Below are 18,038 nucleotides of genomic sequence, written 5' to 3' on the forward strand. Positions count from 1 at the left end.
AGATGCAGGGAAGATACCTCCCTCTTGTGCTCAAGGCATGCATTGATAGAGACTCTCTTAGTCTGGGACAGGGTTTGGAGGTGAGGAGGGGTCAGTTTCTGGCTATAGGATAGAAGGTAGTTGAAATAAACCAGATGTACCAACACAAAGTAAATGACCTAAATTATTGGGTTTGAATTTTAAAAAGTCATTTCTGAATTAATTCACACCTCGCCTAAACCTGCAATATTTTCTAAAGCCATTGAACTGCATCAGAAGCAAAATATCCCAGTAGTTTGAATAAAATAGCAATTGAAATGACGTTTCCTTCACTTGTGACCTCCTAAGAGTGTGTAGCTGTCTGGCACACTGGGGTGTTAAAAATCGGCCATTCTGGTGGCTGCACATTGGCCTGGCCTGGATGTCCTCTTGGGATTTAATTCTTCCATGAATTACACAAGGCTAATATCACTGTAGCCACTTTATTTGTGGCCACAGTACCTCTTGCTCAGATTTACACTCTAGTCTCCTGGTGATGGAATTAGGCCTAGAAGCCAAATCTTCTGGAACATAGCATGGTAGAACTTTTGCCATAGGGAGTACCCCAGAGAGTATTGGTGATTCTTCTCCTGTCCCCAGTAACTAGTGGGGAGGGAGCCTGGGCATTGATGGTGAGGAGAGAGGCATCTTCAGGAGACAGCTGTGGGCTCCCAAGGCTCTCTACCTCTCACCTGAAGAACGGTGACTTGGGAAATGACACTCCAGACAGGACCCCTTTTAGAAAACTCCAAGCAGGGAGCAGCCTTGGAAAAGGAGGTTGGGTGACTTCTGTGTTTTCTCCTCCCAAGAGACTCTGCTTGCCCACACTATGGTAAGGTTCGCTCCAAGACCGTATACTGCTGTCTGATTTTCAATTTTTCAAAGATCTAGTTTTTGTGTGTTTATGCAAAGCACTCTTTTTAATAGCTGTTTTATTCTCTCTTGATTTTTAAAGCTGATTCAGAGTCTAGAGGTTTTTTTCCCCCCTCAAAATGAATAATTATCCTGACTATCAGAGTCTGTCTTTGTGTTTTCTAGGCATTCTAAGTGAGAGTCTTCAAATCATCTAGGAAGATGGTGGCCCTATCCTTAAAGATTTGCGTCCGCCACTGCAATGTGGTGAAGACCATGCAGTTCGAACCATCTACGGCCGTGTACGATGCATGTCGAGTCATTCGGGAACGGGTCCCCGAGGCACAAACTGGCCAAGGTAGCCGTTGGTAATGTGCTGCCTTCTCGAAATATGTTTGTATGTTCTTCATTTAGTAGCGAAAGAAATGGAGGCTCTGGATGGTACACATGCCCACTAGTATGTATGTTTCAACCAAAATGTCTTAGCCTGGACACTACTTGCTTCCTGTGTGAGGCTTCCTGTGTGATGACATCTGCCACTGATGAGCAGAGCCCATCACCGTGACCCTCCCAGCATTGCGCTCTGCAATTTACAAGTCACTTTTTAATACATCATCTCATTTGCCTACAAAGTACAAATGAAGCTGATTATAACAATTACTGGTTTTGTATATCCTGAGCCCTGGTTGTGTGCATGAAAACTTTCCATTGTCAACAGCCTGAAGAAGACCTGAACTGCCCTCAGCACCCAGGCCAAGCCTTATATTTCAAGTACTTCAAAGAGACTTTATAAATTTTATCTCACACCATTTTTTTTAAAAAGACATTTGCAATATATGTTTTGTTTAATATTTCATTAAACCACTAAAAAGACCCCCATTAATCCAAATTTAAACAAAGGCACTCATACCGTTTTTCCATTTCCCTTTTTTCTCTCTCTACATTTCCTTCCTTTATTTAGTGATTATTTGCGTGACACTTGAGAAGTTGGAACTTCTCCCAGACTGATAAACCTTTTTTACGATGGAAGTGGTATAAAACTTAGTTTAAAAATTGGAAGCATGAAAATCAAGGATAATTATAAGTAAAATGGGTCTTCAAAATACTTTTTTTAAATAAAACTGCTGATCTTTTGGTCTAAAGCATGATTTATATTATTTAAAAACACTTACTTCTAGAGTACCCAGAAATAAAATTTGCTTACTTCCCTAACCTTATTCCAAGATCTGGTTGTTACTGTTTTTCTCCCAGGTTTTTCCCTGCTTTGGATTGGATTGCTTTGTAGCTCAAAAAGTATAAAAACCTTTAAAGATCTTGGAATTGTTTTTCTAGGGAACAACAGGAGCTCAGACCCTGACCCGGATTTTTGAGGTTCTTCTGAATCACATTAAGAAAAGAGAGGGGTCCTTATCCAGGAAGCGATCGATACTGCTTTCCCCCTGCTACCACCCTTCGTACTTCCTGGATTTCTATAGAGAACGTGGAACTTAATTATTCAACTTTTTTCATAATTGGTGGCGTGAGAGCCAGAAGCTCCATCTCACAGGGAGCTCCTACTTATCTTCTTTGATACTATGTTGGGATGTTGGAGAAAGTATTCCAAATGTAAAGGCTCCATTGGTCCCTCTGTGCCTAACTGGCCTTGTGTTTAGATGGTCATTTTAATTTTTTCTCCATTTCTATCTTATTATTCTTCATGGATTCTTGGCCTGGTTTTTATAGCAAGTGATAAGGAACAGAGCCAAATTCAGTTAGAAAGAAATTTGGACTGCTTTGTTCCTGATGTTTACCTAAATTTTAACACAATTACTGCCCACTGGTTTTAAGAAAAATGAACCTCGTCTGCGGGTATTGCTTTTGCAACTCAGTTCTTATTCCTCCTCATCTGCTTTAGTCCCAGTGGCTGCTTGTGGTGTCAAAACGAAACATTTCTCTACTGAAGAAGACTCATTTTTGCCAGATCAGCAGACTCAGGGCCTGGAAGTCAGTGATGGCTTCATTACTTTGTCTTCTATTTTTCTTTATATTTATCTTCCAGCTTCTGACTATGGGCTATTTCTCTCTGATGAAGACCCCAGGAAAGGAATTTGGTTGGAAGCAGGCAGAACACTGGATTACTACATGTTGCGAAATGGGGTATGCAACTGATCTCGTTTCTTGTTTTTTTTTTAAATCGCTTTGTCCCTGAGCCTTCCATAGAAGCCCACAGAATTATGCTTCAAAGAAAAGGGGAATCCCAGCAATTTATTTTGATTCAAGGGCATCTTATTAACAGTTTTGACGTAATGTATTTTGTAAGGGCTGTCCTGGTCATCATAGGCAATACCAGTAGTCCAAAATCTTGAAACTCCACAGAGCAATTAAAGCAGCTCCAGGTTAGTATTTAAAGCTGTTCCTACATACCATTATCAGACTTGGTAGTTACGAAATAACGTACATCATTTTCGTGAAGTATCTTGGTGATTGGTGATAAAAAAGTAATGATAGATTTGAGAGAAAACAAAAATATAATCCTCGAGGTAATCAAAGATCGAATTTCAATCTGTGTTTTTTTTTTTAAATGAAAGTTCATATTAGATGTAAGTTTAATAATTCTCCATAATAGTAACAACAACAAAAAAAGATTGTGCTATGGAAGTGGAGAGAGTAAATGTGTATGAGTAAATGAGTAAAAAGTGTTAAATGCTCTGTTCATTTTAACCCCTGAGATACTGGGTTTTGGTATATAAAATGCATGTCAGATTGGTCAGTATTTCATAAACCAAGGCTGTGCTGGTTAATTTTCTCCTCTGTAATTCTATTTTTAAGATGTGTAGTAAAAAGTCTCTATTTAAAGATAACTCCCCAACTTATGACCTTTGATTGGCCTTGCCATTACCAAGAAAACCAGTCCTACTGTGATATCCTATAACTGTGAGGAGTTATGGGGGTATTATTTATGTCCTTCATGACATAGATATTAAGAATTGCTTATAACCATGTAAGAGATAATTGGAGAAGCACACAACTGGCCTTTTAAAAGGCAAGTAGGAATTTTCCTCTGCTAATTCTCATTAGAGCAGATCCTTCCCAGCCTGTCAGGAGGACATATGCTACTTTCACTTTACAGAGGTTAGTTTTCAGTAATTGTGAGCTATAAATAGTATTCTTTGGGTGCAATTTCATTATCAGATTTTTAAAAAATCTTGATGAAAGCTTTTGTTTAACCCTAGAGCTCCTGCATTAGTGGCAAAAACCTGGTGAACGCTTTGAAGGAGAAAATCAGAGTGTGCCGGAAAAATTTTATTTTTTTAAAAAAGGTGTCCAAGTTCATTATCTAGTTTCCTATGCCATATGAATGTTTGTATGGTTCTGTTCTAGGATATTTTGGAATATAAAAAGAAACAGAGACCTCAGAAAATCCGGATGCTGGATGGATCTGTGAAAACAGTGATGGTGGATGACTCCAAGACAGTTGGGGAGCTTCTGGTTACTATTTGCAGTAGGATAGGTGAGTAATCACATGCCTAGGTTCAAGTTTTTGTTATTTTAATTATATGCATCTTTTTTTCACCCCTCTGTTAGTGTCTAGGCAATCTTTAATGTGTCCTAGCACTCTGATTTCTGCCAGTCACAAGAGAGTGTTATCCTTCTCCTGATTTGCAAATGCACTGACTGGTACTGATAACACCTGAACTACTCACTAAGTCAAAATTGAGAGCTTTTACTTCTCTTTCAAAAGCTAAGGAATTTTCATATTGCAAATACTGTTTCTGAGATCATATAATTAATTCTGTCTGCCATCCATTGGTGAGATTCTGTATCTCCTTGAGGACGCATGGGAACAGCCTATACATGATTGATGGCTACATAGCTTTTTTTCTTATAGCTTCCATTAATCTCAGAGAATGAATCTCTTTCCTTTCTATGTAAGGATCTTCAGATCTTTGAAGAAAGTAGCCTGGTCTGTCTTAGTTTACTCTTCATGCAAATGGAGCCCAGCTTCTTCAGCCATTTCTCGTTCGACATTGTCTTGCCTTGTTCTACATGATCTCTACTTTGTACTTCTTGAAAATTAGACAGAAGAACTGCACATGATATTTTAAGCATAAACTAACTGAAAATACTCCTTTTCAGCCAGAGTTATTTGATACGTGCTCCATGGGTGGCCCCTGACCCTCATCTGGGTAAAGCTTCTTTCTGTCCTTTACCACCAAGGACTCCTAGGAGTATTACAGGACCCATACTGTAGGAGGAGATAGCAGTACGTAATCTGATAATATAACCTAATTTTTATTTTTAGGAATAACAAACTATGAAGAATACTCATTAATCCAAGAAACAATTGAAGAAAAGAAAGAGGAAGGGACGGGTACGCTAAAAAAAGATAGGACGCTGTTACGAGATGAAAGGAAAATGGAGAAGTTGAAGGCTAAGCTTCACACAGACGATGACCGTAAGTGTCTGAGAAGGAAATGTGACACAGGCACATGGTTTTGCCAGGCCTCACTCCCCTCCTCTCAACTATGTGACTCAAGGCAGGGTTTTTTGTTTTTTCATTTTATCTGTAAATATTTTATTTAGTCTGTGTCATTAAAAAATTAGGACTATTAAAAAAAAACAACTATTTTACTTCTAAAAACATAATCTCTTAATCAAATATATAAGGCATGTTTAAGTTTTCTCCATTGTCTTCTAAAAAAAATTTTTTTAACAGTTTATTTGAACTGGAGTTCAAATAATGTTGAATGATATGTTGCTTACCTCTTTTAGTTCCGAGGACTTGCCTCCATCTTTTATTAATTTTTTCCTTCAGATTTTTAGGGGAAGAAACCAGATTCTTATTTGTATAGAGTTTTCTATAGTTTGGGTTTTGTGATTGCATACCTGTGAGGTCATATAACATGTTCTTCTAGCTTCCCAGCCCCCTCCTCCTTTTAATTCCTGAGATCTGGAAGCTTGATCAGATTCATGTGTATGTGAATTTTTTTTTTTTTAAATAAAGACTCCTTCATATGTAGTGTTGTGTACAGTAAATCCTCATTTAACATCATAGGTTCTGTGACTTTAAGCAAAATGATGTATAACAAAACCAGTTTTACCATAGGCCAATTGATAGAAATGAGATTTAAGTTTCTACAGCATCTCATCAACATTAAGATGGAACGATGTTATTAAAGAACCTGCTGTACTTCCATTAGGAAGTTGTATCTGGTTGTTTCCTTTTTGTGTTAATAATAGCCATTGATGATCATTGCCTAGGGCCATTATTTCCTTAGGGGTTACAACATGATAATATAATTCTATCATAGGAAAGTAATTTTCTATGACCACACAGTTAATATTTGGAAAAGCTATTAGTACACCCCATGTTTCCCCAAAGCCTGTGCTGTGTGCACCTGGCTTCCTGACACCTCTCCCTCCAGAAGATCTTACTTCATGCACAATTCACTGAGATCTTTCCAGCCTCTTTCTTTCCTCGTTCTTGCTGCTACATTAGGAAAGATGTCATCATCGTCATTATGTTTATTGATCTTCAGTGGGACTTTCCTCTGACCCTTTCTCCATTTTTTCTGCCTCATTTGATTTCCAGTTGTGTGCTTCTTTCCTAGTGAGACTTTAGTAGACAAATCCAGCGAATTTTTAATAATGAGCATGATACTCTCCCTGGTACTATGGGAGATGAGGTCAATCTGACACATTCCCTGTGCTCACGTTGCTTGTAATCTAGTGACTCTTGCAATAAATACTTAGAATGTATATGTTAATCCTAGGGAGGAGTGTAGGAATGAGAGGTGTAGGAATTATAGAGAAGTGATCAATTCCTGTGCACCTTGATATCAGCCAAGCATTTTCTAAATGAGCGAGATTCGAGCTGGGCCATGGTCAGGGTTTTGCCACTCCCACTTCTTAGTGTCCAGTCCTCCCCTCCCCCCAATTACTTTCATTTTCCTCTTCTTTTCTCCTTAGGGTCAGAGATAACTCATTATGCTCAGTTTATAAATTATTTCACCTGACAAGACAAATATCCACTTTTGACTTAAAGGAAAATGCTGACTTGATTGTATTGGCACAAAGCACTAATTTCCTTATTTCTTTTACCCCCTAGAGGGAAGGGGCATATTATAAATTCACTGTGGGGCTTTAACTAACTTTAGAAATGGCTGGCAATTTTCTCTTATTTGCTTCTCAGTATGTCATATGGTACATGATGGTACACATAAAATTACTTTGCAAAATTAAAAAGCGCAGTTCTGACATAAGTAACTATAACTGAATATCAGCATTATAGAAATCCACATCTGTATCATACTGCTGTTTTGATAAATCCCCTTAAATTAAGAGGGAAAATATGCACAGCTCTTTCATCTGTCTTGTGTTGCAGTAAATTGGCTGGATCATAGCCGAACATTCAGAGAACAAGGAGTAGATGAAAATGAAACGTTGCTGCTTAGGCGAAAGTTCTTTTACTCGGATCAGAATGTGGACTCGAGAGACCCTGTGCAGCTGAACTTACTTTATGTTCAGGTACCATATTTGATGCCCAGACATGGAGGTTGGTGAAAGTTCAGGAAGCCTCTGGCTGTGGCTAGTGCTGAGCAAGAGCTGGATTCTGGCTTCCATCGTATGTGTGGCATGCGGTTTCCAGGAGGAAACTTCATTTACAACATGGTAATATAATTCTACTATAGGAAAGTAATTGTCTATACAATTAGTAAATGGCCACACAATTAATATTTAGAAAAGCTATTAGTACACCCCATGTATCCTCAAAGCCTGTGCTATTTCTGGTTCCTCACATGTATTTGGTTATGGTGCAGACTGATATTTGATGTGAGGTGCTGGCCATCAAGAGGAGGGTCTTTATTTGGCCTCCCAGATAAGGACCTGGCGACCTGTACTGTCTCTCTTTCTGACTTTGAGGCACTTAACTGGCTCACCACTTCAAATGCACTAAAGCTTTCTAGCATCTTAAAATATGAGTGAATATTGGTCAGAAAATAAATACTTCTCATTAGCTAAACAGTATCCCCTCAATAACCTTGTTCTTTACCATTAACTAATTAGACTCAGACAAGTCATTTAACTCATTTGAGTTGCAGTTTCCCAATATGTAAGATGTGGGCTTTGTATTAGCCAGCCCCCAAGGTTTCCTTTGGTTCAAGGAGAACAACCATTTTTCACCCATTTTTACTTCTTTCATTCTTTTCTCTCCTTCCATTTACATACCTCTGTGCCTACAGTAGAAACCACAGCATCACCTGTGTTTGTAAAAGAACTTTATTGGAATGCAGCTCATTCGCTTACATATTACACATTGTAAACCCCCCTTTTGTCACATAATTGTTTATATATTGCCCGTGGCTGCTCTCGTATTCCACTGGAAGAGTTCAGTAGCTCTAACAGACAGCATGGCTCACACGGTTTGATATGTTTCCTATCTGGCCTTTTACAGGAAAAGTTTGCTGATTCCCTTAGTAGATGGAAAAATGGCATGGAAGGAGGACTAGGAGAAAAGAGGCTAGGAGGCCAGAAGGGAGATATCAGGGCACTAAGAAGATACTTATTTGGTTTAAGGCTCAGAGCTATAGCTTAGAACAGGGGTTCCCAACACCCCAACCACAGACTGGTAGGACTGGTACTGGTCCCTGGCCTGTTAGGAAATGGGCCTCACAGTAGGAGGGCTAGTGATCCAAGCTTCATCTATCTTCGCAGCCACTCCCCAGCGCTAGCATCACCATCTCAGCTTTACCTCAAATCATCAGGCATTAGATTTTCATAGGAGCACTGGTCTCTGGAGCCAAAAAGGTTGGGGACCGCTGGCTTAGAGTGTTCATCTGAGAATGGTCTGAGGGTCATTTGAGTAGAGAAAGGAAAGACAGAAAAGGAACAAATAGCAATAGCAGTGATGGACCAAGAATTAGGAAGAACTTCAGTGAGTTCCTGAGTCTGGGACTGTGTATTTGCTTATCATTCCCCCTAAATGTCTGCAGTATTGAGTTCTTGTGTCTGCCCGTTCCCCTTCCCTCTTATTTATCTTCGGGTGAGGATGAGTTGATTTTATCTCTAGATAATTTTTCTGTTTGCTTTATGATTTGGGGTCATTAAAAGTATACTGTATTTGTTTCCCCCTCTATGAATCTGGTCATTTCACAAGGCTTTGCCTTTGCCCCTTTACTTTTCATGATTCACTTCTACCTTCCTAGGTTATAGTCAAGCTTTAGTGTTAATACACCAGAAACGGCTGATGCTGTCCATCTATAGGCAACTTTGGGTGAAAACTTTCATTTTTGCCCTAATTCTGCTGTGCTGCAATCGCCTGCCGTGTCCTGCATGCATCACTGTGGGTTGGCTGGTACATTTCCCCTTGCTCCGCAGAGAGGGTGCACCCAGGTACAGAACGTGTCAGTAGACGAAATGTGTTGTTTTCCCAAGCTCCTGATGCTTTTTGCTTCCTCCTGTGTTGCAGGCTCGGGATGATATCCTGAATGGCTCCCACCCGGTCTCCTTCGAGAAAGCTTGTGAGTTTGGTGGATTTCAAGCCCAGATACAATTTGGACCTCATGTGGAGCACAAACACAAACCTGGATTCCTAGAGTAAATGACCTTTTGTTTCCCTTTTTTCTCTTTTCCTCTTTTTTTCACTGTTTATTTTTGAGCTACCTATGTAAAATACATACCATAGTTTCAACCAATTGTGAGATCGTTAGCTTTTCTCAGTTGAGTGTGCAATCAAATTTGTGGGCCTTCGGGAAAGCAAGAGGCCTGCAAATTCGGTGTTGGGATGACCGAAGGTTATCTGCTTCAGAATCTGTAGCACTCTGCTGAGCTATACTGTCTAGCCTGTCCTAGGGTATCTCTGGAGTTAAGGAACGTACTTCTTCCATCTCCTGAAACCTCTACCTATTAGAACATGCCTTCTTCATACGGAGGCAAATTTCATCATCTTTAATTTCTTTTTAAGACTCTTATATGAGAACAACAGAGTATAAAAGACAGAACTTCACATTCTTTATAATCTCACAAATTCTTCATGGCGTCAAAAGGACGATTAAATACTTCCTCCATTCTTTTCACCCATCTGGTCTTCGGTTCCCTGGTTTTTCTTTCTCTGGCTCAATACTTGGAGACTGAAGAGAAAACTAACCCTACAGATTCATCCTGGCCCCATAGAAAATGAGCCTTTGGGTTGGCTTTCTGGAATACCCAGCAGGACAAACCCAGCCATGCATCAGCTGCTATTTGTCTGAGGTAATCTTCCCCTCTCTTTTGATCTGGGCTTCTTCAATGTTTTTGTTTGTTTGTTTCTTCCTCTGTTAACATTCCATTATCTGTCACTCAATCTCCCTTTCTGTTTCTCTTCTGTTTCCTCTTAGGGAAGATGAAACATTTGGCTAAGCCAAAAACAAAACAACAAAAAATCAGAGTCCAGATGTGATCAATATCTTGCTGTCACCTAGAATGCAACTTGTAGAGGCTTTGGAAGTGGGGACCTGATGCTAATGCTGACTGGGGGTGGGCGGCTGTCAGGTTTCCTGCAGGATGTGCCAACATGAAATGTGTTGAGTAATTCATCCATTGTATTGTGCCCAAGTCTGTTGACTCCACTTTCACTTTGGTGGAAAGTAGTAGGGACCAGTAGACACCCTAGAGTAAGAAGAAAATTATCCTAGTGGCTGAGAATGTGGGGCCACCACACTGTTTGGTCTAAACTGAGTTGTTTCGAAAGAACTCTACCCTTGGGTTAATGAATCCCAGGGAGCCTTTCCAGAATGATGCTTTGTCCTACAGTATACCATATGATGACTTTCAGAATGGTTTTGAGCAGGCCTTGTCACTTTTGTTCTGTATTCTCCAAATGAGTCAGATGGCCAAGTGTTCCTCAGGGCCCATTTGTACCCAGTCAGGAGCCACAGGAAGCTTGCCTTTCTTCTCTGTTCTGTGACACCCAGGATGCCTTATAAAAGATGACGTGCACATTCTCTTTTAGCAGTTTCACATTTCCACATTCAAACCTCACAACTGGCCCCTCAGATACATTTGGTATCATAAACCTGTGGATTATGACCATGGAAATTAACAGATAAACACCGAGAACTCATTAAGCCCTGGAGGAAACATCTTTTGTTTCCATATGCTTCTTTGAGTGACTGATGAAGAACAGGAGAAAATGAAGAATAGATTTATGAACTAAAAAATTTTAAGGTATTTGCCCATTTTTAGGCTTTCTTAACTGTAAGCTTATGTGGCCCTGATAAGAAGGTGATCTAAATGTAGCCATTCATCGGGTGCCTGACATGATGCTGCTACCCTGGTCATTTCATGCATGCCTTTTCTGTAAAGTTTTGGGACAGCTAACCTCGGGGCCCCCTTAATTGTGAATTTAGAAGGCAATGCATGTTATGCCATAGATGTAGAAGAGTCACAGAGGAGTAGTGGCTTATTCAGGTACACAGAATTTTTCCACAGGTAGCTTTTGACCACTCACACTGAGTCCTCTCATTTAGAAAGGGAATCCTACTTTCACAGCTGTTCCTTTCACTGGCTCCCAATATGCAGCAGAATTGGGAAAGTGCTTTACAATGTGGTTACAATGTCCTGTGGTCTCTTTCCGAGTGTGACTAGTCCTGCCAACTCCATCAGAGTGAATGTTTTTGTACCACGGACTGCTGGTGTGGGGATCACAAATACTGTTGGAGCATTAGTATTGCTCTTACAGCATCTTTTGCGATTTACAGGCCTATCGAATGCTGCATACCGGCACTCCATTAAAGATGTCCCTTCTCTTAATAATCTGAGGTAGCCAAGGTTAGGTAATTATATTCAGTCAATTTTCTTATTTCTGAGATTATAGTATAAAGCTCATGCCTCTAGTGGCATGCGCATCTACTCAGATTCCAAATTAAACAAGCTCATTATGTCTGGTGGCAATTATTTTTCCTTAGAAATTGATATAGTTTTTAATTAAACCAAACATAGTCTAGATAATGAGGCATTTTTATTTAATGTAAATGTTTCATTTCTTACATTATTCCACATACCATACAGTTAAAACTTCCTGAGTATGTTTGTCTCCTTTTAATTAAAACAGGTCATATTTCTCTAATTGTATCTTGGACAATCAGAGTCTGTTCTGGGATAATATACCTGGGCTGTCTCCAGTGACTGGCTGGGTCATGTTTGTCAGGCTTTATATTTTTCCCCCATCTAGCTTTCCTTCATATATACTGTCTGCTTGAACAATTCAGAGTTTTAAAAATAGCAGAAGGTTGGAAATTTGTGACAGAGACAGGTTGAAGATATAGCCAGGCTGAGATTTCACCCACCTAGCTTCCGAGTAGGGTACATTTAGTAAGTACATTTTTAAAAATTTTTTGAAAAATCGTTTAGCGTTTTTGCTCAAAGTCAGCATACTATGGTATGGACCTTTTCGTGAGATTGTTTTTCACCTTTCTTTAGGCTCGTTAATGATTTTTGGGCTCAATAACACATTGGTAATAGTGTTTATTTAGAATAATGAAAATCAGAAATTATAAGATTTTCAGAGTTTTCATAGATTTAAGGGTCTCCTGTCTGCTCTATAGATGGAGAAAATAGTGCTTTATTTACTTGACACTTTTCTTCAGCTCATCTCCAAAGAGTCCCCAAAAGGGACATTTTATGGGAGCATGAAGTATTAACACAATCCATTAATCATATATATACATTATGCTCTTTCATGTTTAGCAAGTGGCTACAGAAATCATGCCACATGGTATTCGTTAACTCATGGAGGCCATCATACATGTGTTCTATTGTGCCAGGTATAGGGAAGATACAAGGAGATATTATATACTAGTTCTTTGTTCTTTTTGAGGATACACTCTGGCAAATAAAAATATGAAATTGTTACTATGGAGAGCCAAAACTGGACTCTGACTTCAACAAGGTCTAACCTTTATGCTTTGAATGCAAGGTTGTCCATTTAAGATTCCAAAAGTTTCAGTGTGGGCAATGGCAACTATAATGAGTTGTTTCTAGAATGGTGGCAAGAGTATGGTACAAGAAGCAATGTTGGTCAAAGAATTTGGAAAAATAGAAAGTACCTAAGGTAAAGAAGAATTAGCTCTCAAAACAGCAACAACAAAACCTATTATAATAACGATGAACTTCAGGCCCCTTGTAAACGTGGAACACTTTAAGAAGTGGTTAGAATCATAACCTTCTATGGATTTCACTGTATCAAAGGAGATTTAATATGTGATGAAATTTAGGCTTTAGGTCAAATAAATGTGATAAAATTGAAGATAGCTCTAAGCAATGGCTATAAAGTGTTGTATAATTCTTTTAACATTGTGTGTGTTTGAGAGTTTTCATAATAAAATATTGGGGAAATGTCGGTAGCCGAAAAGTGTAAAAGTGTATAACTACCAAACCAGTGAGGGATAGGGAGTGTAGAAGAGATACAAACAACTTGACCAATACAGTAGGGGTTGTACAGGGTAGATTATTGAAACAAAGCAAGAAAAAGTATGGTAAATAGAATATACAAAATAAGATATGAGAAATACTTCTAAAATCATTAGGCGTCACAGCAAATATAGTTGATCCTTGGACAACATGGGTTTGAACTGTACAAGTCTACTCATGTAGATTTTTTTCAACAGTTGGCCTTTTTTACTGCAACTTGCACATCTGTTGATCAACCAACTTTGGATCAAAAAGAGCATTTTCACATTCCCAGCCATAGATTAAAAAAAAACTGTTTTCAAGCCACCGGTGATTGAATCCATAGATGCAAAGATCTGACTATAGTTGAGTTTTGGGGGGAGTCAGAAGTTATACATGGCTTTTCACGTGCTTATACAGTTGTTCAAGGGTCAACTGTCTAAGTAAACAAACTGAATAGGCAGAAGTTCTCATTTCAAATAGAATTTTTGAGAAGTCTAGCTCTATACTATCTCTAAAAAAAATTTAAGGACAGAAGATAGTTCAAAGTAAGGGTGTCAAAAATGCACCAGGAAAATAGTTAAATAAAAACTAGATAAGTATTATTCAGTGTCACACAAAGTAGACTTGTAAGGCAAACGAAACATTAGAGGTGATAAAGGTCATTATAAAGATAGGACTAATTCACTAGGGTGATATGCACCTAATATTACCTATATGCACCTAACATTAACTTAAAATATACAAAAGAAAGATGGTATTTCAAGAAGAATTTTGGGTACACAATTTTAGTAAAATTATTTAACATACCTCCCTCAGGGAGTGATAAGTAGAACAAGATCAAAATAGAAGAAAATATTTTAGCCAAGAGAAAGTAATGAAATAGCAATTATAGAATCAACAAAACCAAAAGCAGCAGCTTTGAAAAAAAAAATGCAAATACATGGAGGACTCACTCAACTATCCCAATTTCTTACGAAACTATAGTAATGAAAACACTGTGTTATCAATGTCAGGTGGTACAAGAGTTCTAAGGGTTGATAAACTTATCTTTATGAAGATTAAAATATTAGGCAAAATACATTACCAAATTAAGAGTGAAGCTTCAGACAGGAATCAGAAATTTGCATACTTGAAACATATACTACAAAGAACAAATTAACATCCAGAAAATATGAAAAGAGAAAAAATAATCTTCTAAGGAAAAAATCACCCATGGTAGCTATAGGCATCTTAGAAAAGAGGAAATTCAACTGACTTTTAAAGATTTGGAAAAATATTCAGCCTCATAAGTAATTCAGAACGTAAAATCAATAATGATATAGCTTTTCATGTTTAACAGGTGGGCACAAATTTAAATGTATGAAAACACCAAAGTACTTTACAGAAAAAAAAAAGACATTTCAGAATATGAATCTGTTGAATTTAAAAATATAAAGAGAAACAGAATATACTCTTTATAGATACAAGGAGATGTAGGAACATAATAAAATATGCATGAAAACTACAAGAAAGTGACTACCATTAGAGGGAGAAGGAAGAATGCTGTGGGATTTAAGCTAAATCTGTAATCTCTCTTTCTAAAAGAGTGAAAGAGGTAGCACTCACAAAGCAAATATAAAATGTTAACATGCTTTTATCCTTGGTGATAGGTATATAAATTATGAGGTATATACTTTTCTGTATATTTCAAATATTTCCACAATTAACATTTCTTTTAAAAAGACAGTTGCAATAGTTGTATGTGAGGTGATAAAAGCTTGTAGTCACTTTAGGTTGGATATATAACATGTGACGGACAGGTTTTATGACTTGTATGTTACAGGAATAAATGGTCCAGTTATTAAGGGGAAGGCAGGTAGGTCACGGGTTAAGGAAACAACTCATCCTTGATTACCAGAGCCCATTCCACCTGTTTGCATGTTCCTCAGAAGTATTTTACTGAGAAAACAAAACAGTCCTGCGTTTGAATCTCTGTAGAGGAAGAATGTAGAGCGGACTTGGAAATTTTTCCCCGCAAACTCAAGATAATTCTACTGTCAACAAGCAAAGCTTTGACACAGTAGGAGGTCTTAAGTCAGTTTTTTCTCTTGGCACCTGTTCAAACATATATTCTTCCTTCAGAATTAGTCTTCTGTGTGCTTTTGTTAGAATAATTTCACTGTACATTCTGTTTTCAAGCTAATAATGAAGCAGGCATTTTTGCTTTTGTTCTTCACCAGCTATATCTTACTTCCTATTCCTCACCACTACCCACTCCACTAGTTTAATTGTTTGCTCTGGCACAGCAGTTCTCAACCTTTTGGGCACCGGGGACCAGTGCTCCTATGAGAATCTAAGGCCTGATGATCTGAGGTGGAACTGAAGAGGTGATGCTAGCGCATACAGAAGTTTTGCTCGCTGGCCTGATGCTCACCTCTTGCTGTGAGGCCTGGCTCCTGACAGGCCATGGACCAGTACTGGTCCACAGCCCAAGGTTTGGGGCCCCATTCCTCTAGAGCCTCCATCAGTCTTGGGAGTGATGACCATTCAGTGGTCCTCCTAGCAGTAGCCTCCTAAGGTTGGTGCCTGCTTCAGACGCCAGAACTTTCAAACCAGGAACGTCTGAATTTATCCAGCCCTGAGCTATCTCCGAACCTCTAGGCAGATTCCCGTCCTTAAACTATAGGGCACTAGGACGGGTTCAGGAACACTGAACTGCTGTGAGACCGACATAGGTCCCCAGACCATTTCCCGTTCTTCTCCCATGCCACCTTCACCTTCAGTTTTTTCCCACCCTAAGTGTTTCCCAGCTCAACCAATGCTTCCTTCTACCTATGTCATTACCTCTGTTAACCAGGACTTAACCAATCCTCTCAATGAGACAGACATTTTCATCTTTGGGTCTGGATTCAAATCCAAGTATGTCTGATTCTCATTAGAGTTTTCGACCCACTGTACCAGTGGTTCTCTAACTTTAGGATACATCGGAATCATCGAGAAGGCTTGCTGAAGGACACACTGCTGGGCTTCCCCTCCAGAGCCTCTTAAGTAGGTTTGGGGTGAAGCCTGAAGATTGACACTTCAAACACATTCCTGGGTGGTGCTGATGCTGCTGGTCCTGGGACCACACTTTGAGAATCTTATGTGATACAAATTTGAGATGTTATGGTTCGTCATTTGGTGATTCAACATAAAAGTTAGACCCAAGAAACCTGAGTGTTGCAGTGTCCTTCGAGTGACACTGTCCCTGCCACACCTCTTTATCTTCCCTCCCCTTCATTCCTCCACCATATGCTGAGCAGACATTGCACTGCTGTGTGTTTGCATTGACGCCCTCATTCGGGAATGAGGGACATCCATTGTTTCAGTTCGGATGAACAACAACACCCCTAAGTAGAGATCTTATCTCCTATTCAGGTGATAAAACCAACTTGGAGAGGCAATGACTTACCTGTGGTCCTGCAACTATGTCATGGAGGTTCTGAGACAGATGAGAAGCAATTAACATTTCCCCAAATCATAGCTACCTCCCATATTCTTGTATACTTATTGCCAGACCAGAGAACATTTTTAGAACAACTCTTTTGGAATTACTTGTAGAAGCAGGTTAAATTTTATGTAAGAAAATGAGATCTTAGTGAACACCTAGACCTGAATTCAGACCTTGCTCCTCTAAATGTGTTTATTAAACTCCCATTCAATGGTTTTTGGGCATTTCTAAAAAATCGCCACCATCATGATCATTGTTATTATTATCAGGTTGGGCGTTTCTGTTATTTTATTCCTCTTTGTCTAAAGGTTCTGAAATACTGTTATGTCTTTTGACTAGGAGGGACTGAGGTATTGAGTGGCTAAGTGCATGGTCTCTTGAGCCTACAGACGAGGCTTAAGTTGTTGGCTATCATTGTGAGTAACTTAGGATTGTTTTTTCCTGAAGGGCTTAGAATTTAATCTATTTATACATGTAAAGCACCTGAAACAGTATTTGACTTTCAATAAATGGTGGCTATTAATAGTGGAAACCCTTTATCAACATGGTTTAGACTGTTGGTTAGATAATCCAAAAAGTAATTTAAAGTTCAGAATCCATGATATCTACCTCTCTGAAACTCTGTATTTTAACTTTCAGCTTATGCATTCATCTGCCAATATTTTGTTTCAGGACCAAGTTTTCTTTTTTGTGAGGATTCTCCTGGTTGGAGTTCTACATTGTTTTTCTTGTATGAACCCCATCACCTAGGAGAGAATTTAAAGACAATTGTGAAGCAATCTGAAGACAGAATATTTTTAGATTTTTATGATTTATTTCTTCTCAGTTATTTCACCTACATCTAATAACTTTTATAAGTATTTACTTTTAGAAAGCATTCACTAGCTCCCTTTTTGTACTATGTTAGCAGTTTATAAGCTTTGCTTTATTACATAATCATACGATATACAGCCAGCAGCAAGATTGGAGAATGAATACAGCTAACTTGGCTAAAGCAGAAGAGGGATGAGAGAGGAGTCTGTGGACTACAAGCTTTCAACATCTCAGGCATCTTACAGAGTAAGAAGAGCTCTGACTTATCTGCCATCTTAGGGAAGCGGGGGATCTTCTATTATTGTACTCAGAAAAGGTGTTACTTAAAAAGCTGGCAGTAGGGTTTTATGGGAGAGTGAAGTCTAATTGCAGGCCTTATTAAGAACTACCCTTTTAAGGTGGGAATGCCTAAGGGGACGGTGGGAGGGACTTGACTTGTCCAGAGCTTGCTTAATTAGAAGAAAAGTTTCCCATC

At 38.8% G+C, this 18,038-nt stretch overlaps 1 protein-coding gene across 1 annotated transcript in view; it reads left to right on the forward strand.

Annotated features, from left to right (window-relative positions):
• The window catches only part of TLN2 (talin 2), a 380,704-nt gene that overhangs the window by 205,799 nt on the left and 156,867 nt on the right, over positions 1-18,038 (forward strand). The window contains exons 4-9 of the mRNA XM_036239383.1: positions 1,057-1,228; positions 2,909-3,006; positions 4,231-4,360; positions 5,153-5,305; positions 7,235-7,377; positions 9,320-9,447. Of these exons, the coding sequence (XP_036095276.1) occupies positions 1,093-1,228; positions 2,909-3,006; positions 4,231-4,360; positions 5,153-5,305; positions 7,235-7,377; positions 9,320-9,447 (788 nt within the window). The 5' untranslated portion in view covers positions 1,057-1,092. The remainder of the gene's footprint in view (positions 1-1,056; positions 1,229-2,908; positions 3,007-4,230; positions 4,361-5,152; positions 5,306-7,234; positions 7,378-9,319; positions 9,448-18,038) is intronic.

This window comes from Rousettus aegyptiacus, unplaced genomic scaffold (assembly GCF_014176215.1).
Source record: "Rousettus aegyptiacus isolate mRouAeg1 unplaced genomic scaffold, mRouAeg1.p scaffold_m13_p_3, whole genome shotgun sequence".
Taxonomy (NCBI): Eukaryota; Metazoa; Chordata; class Mammalia; order Chiroptera; family Pteropodidae; genus Rousettus; species Rousettus aegyptiacus.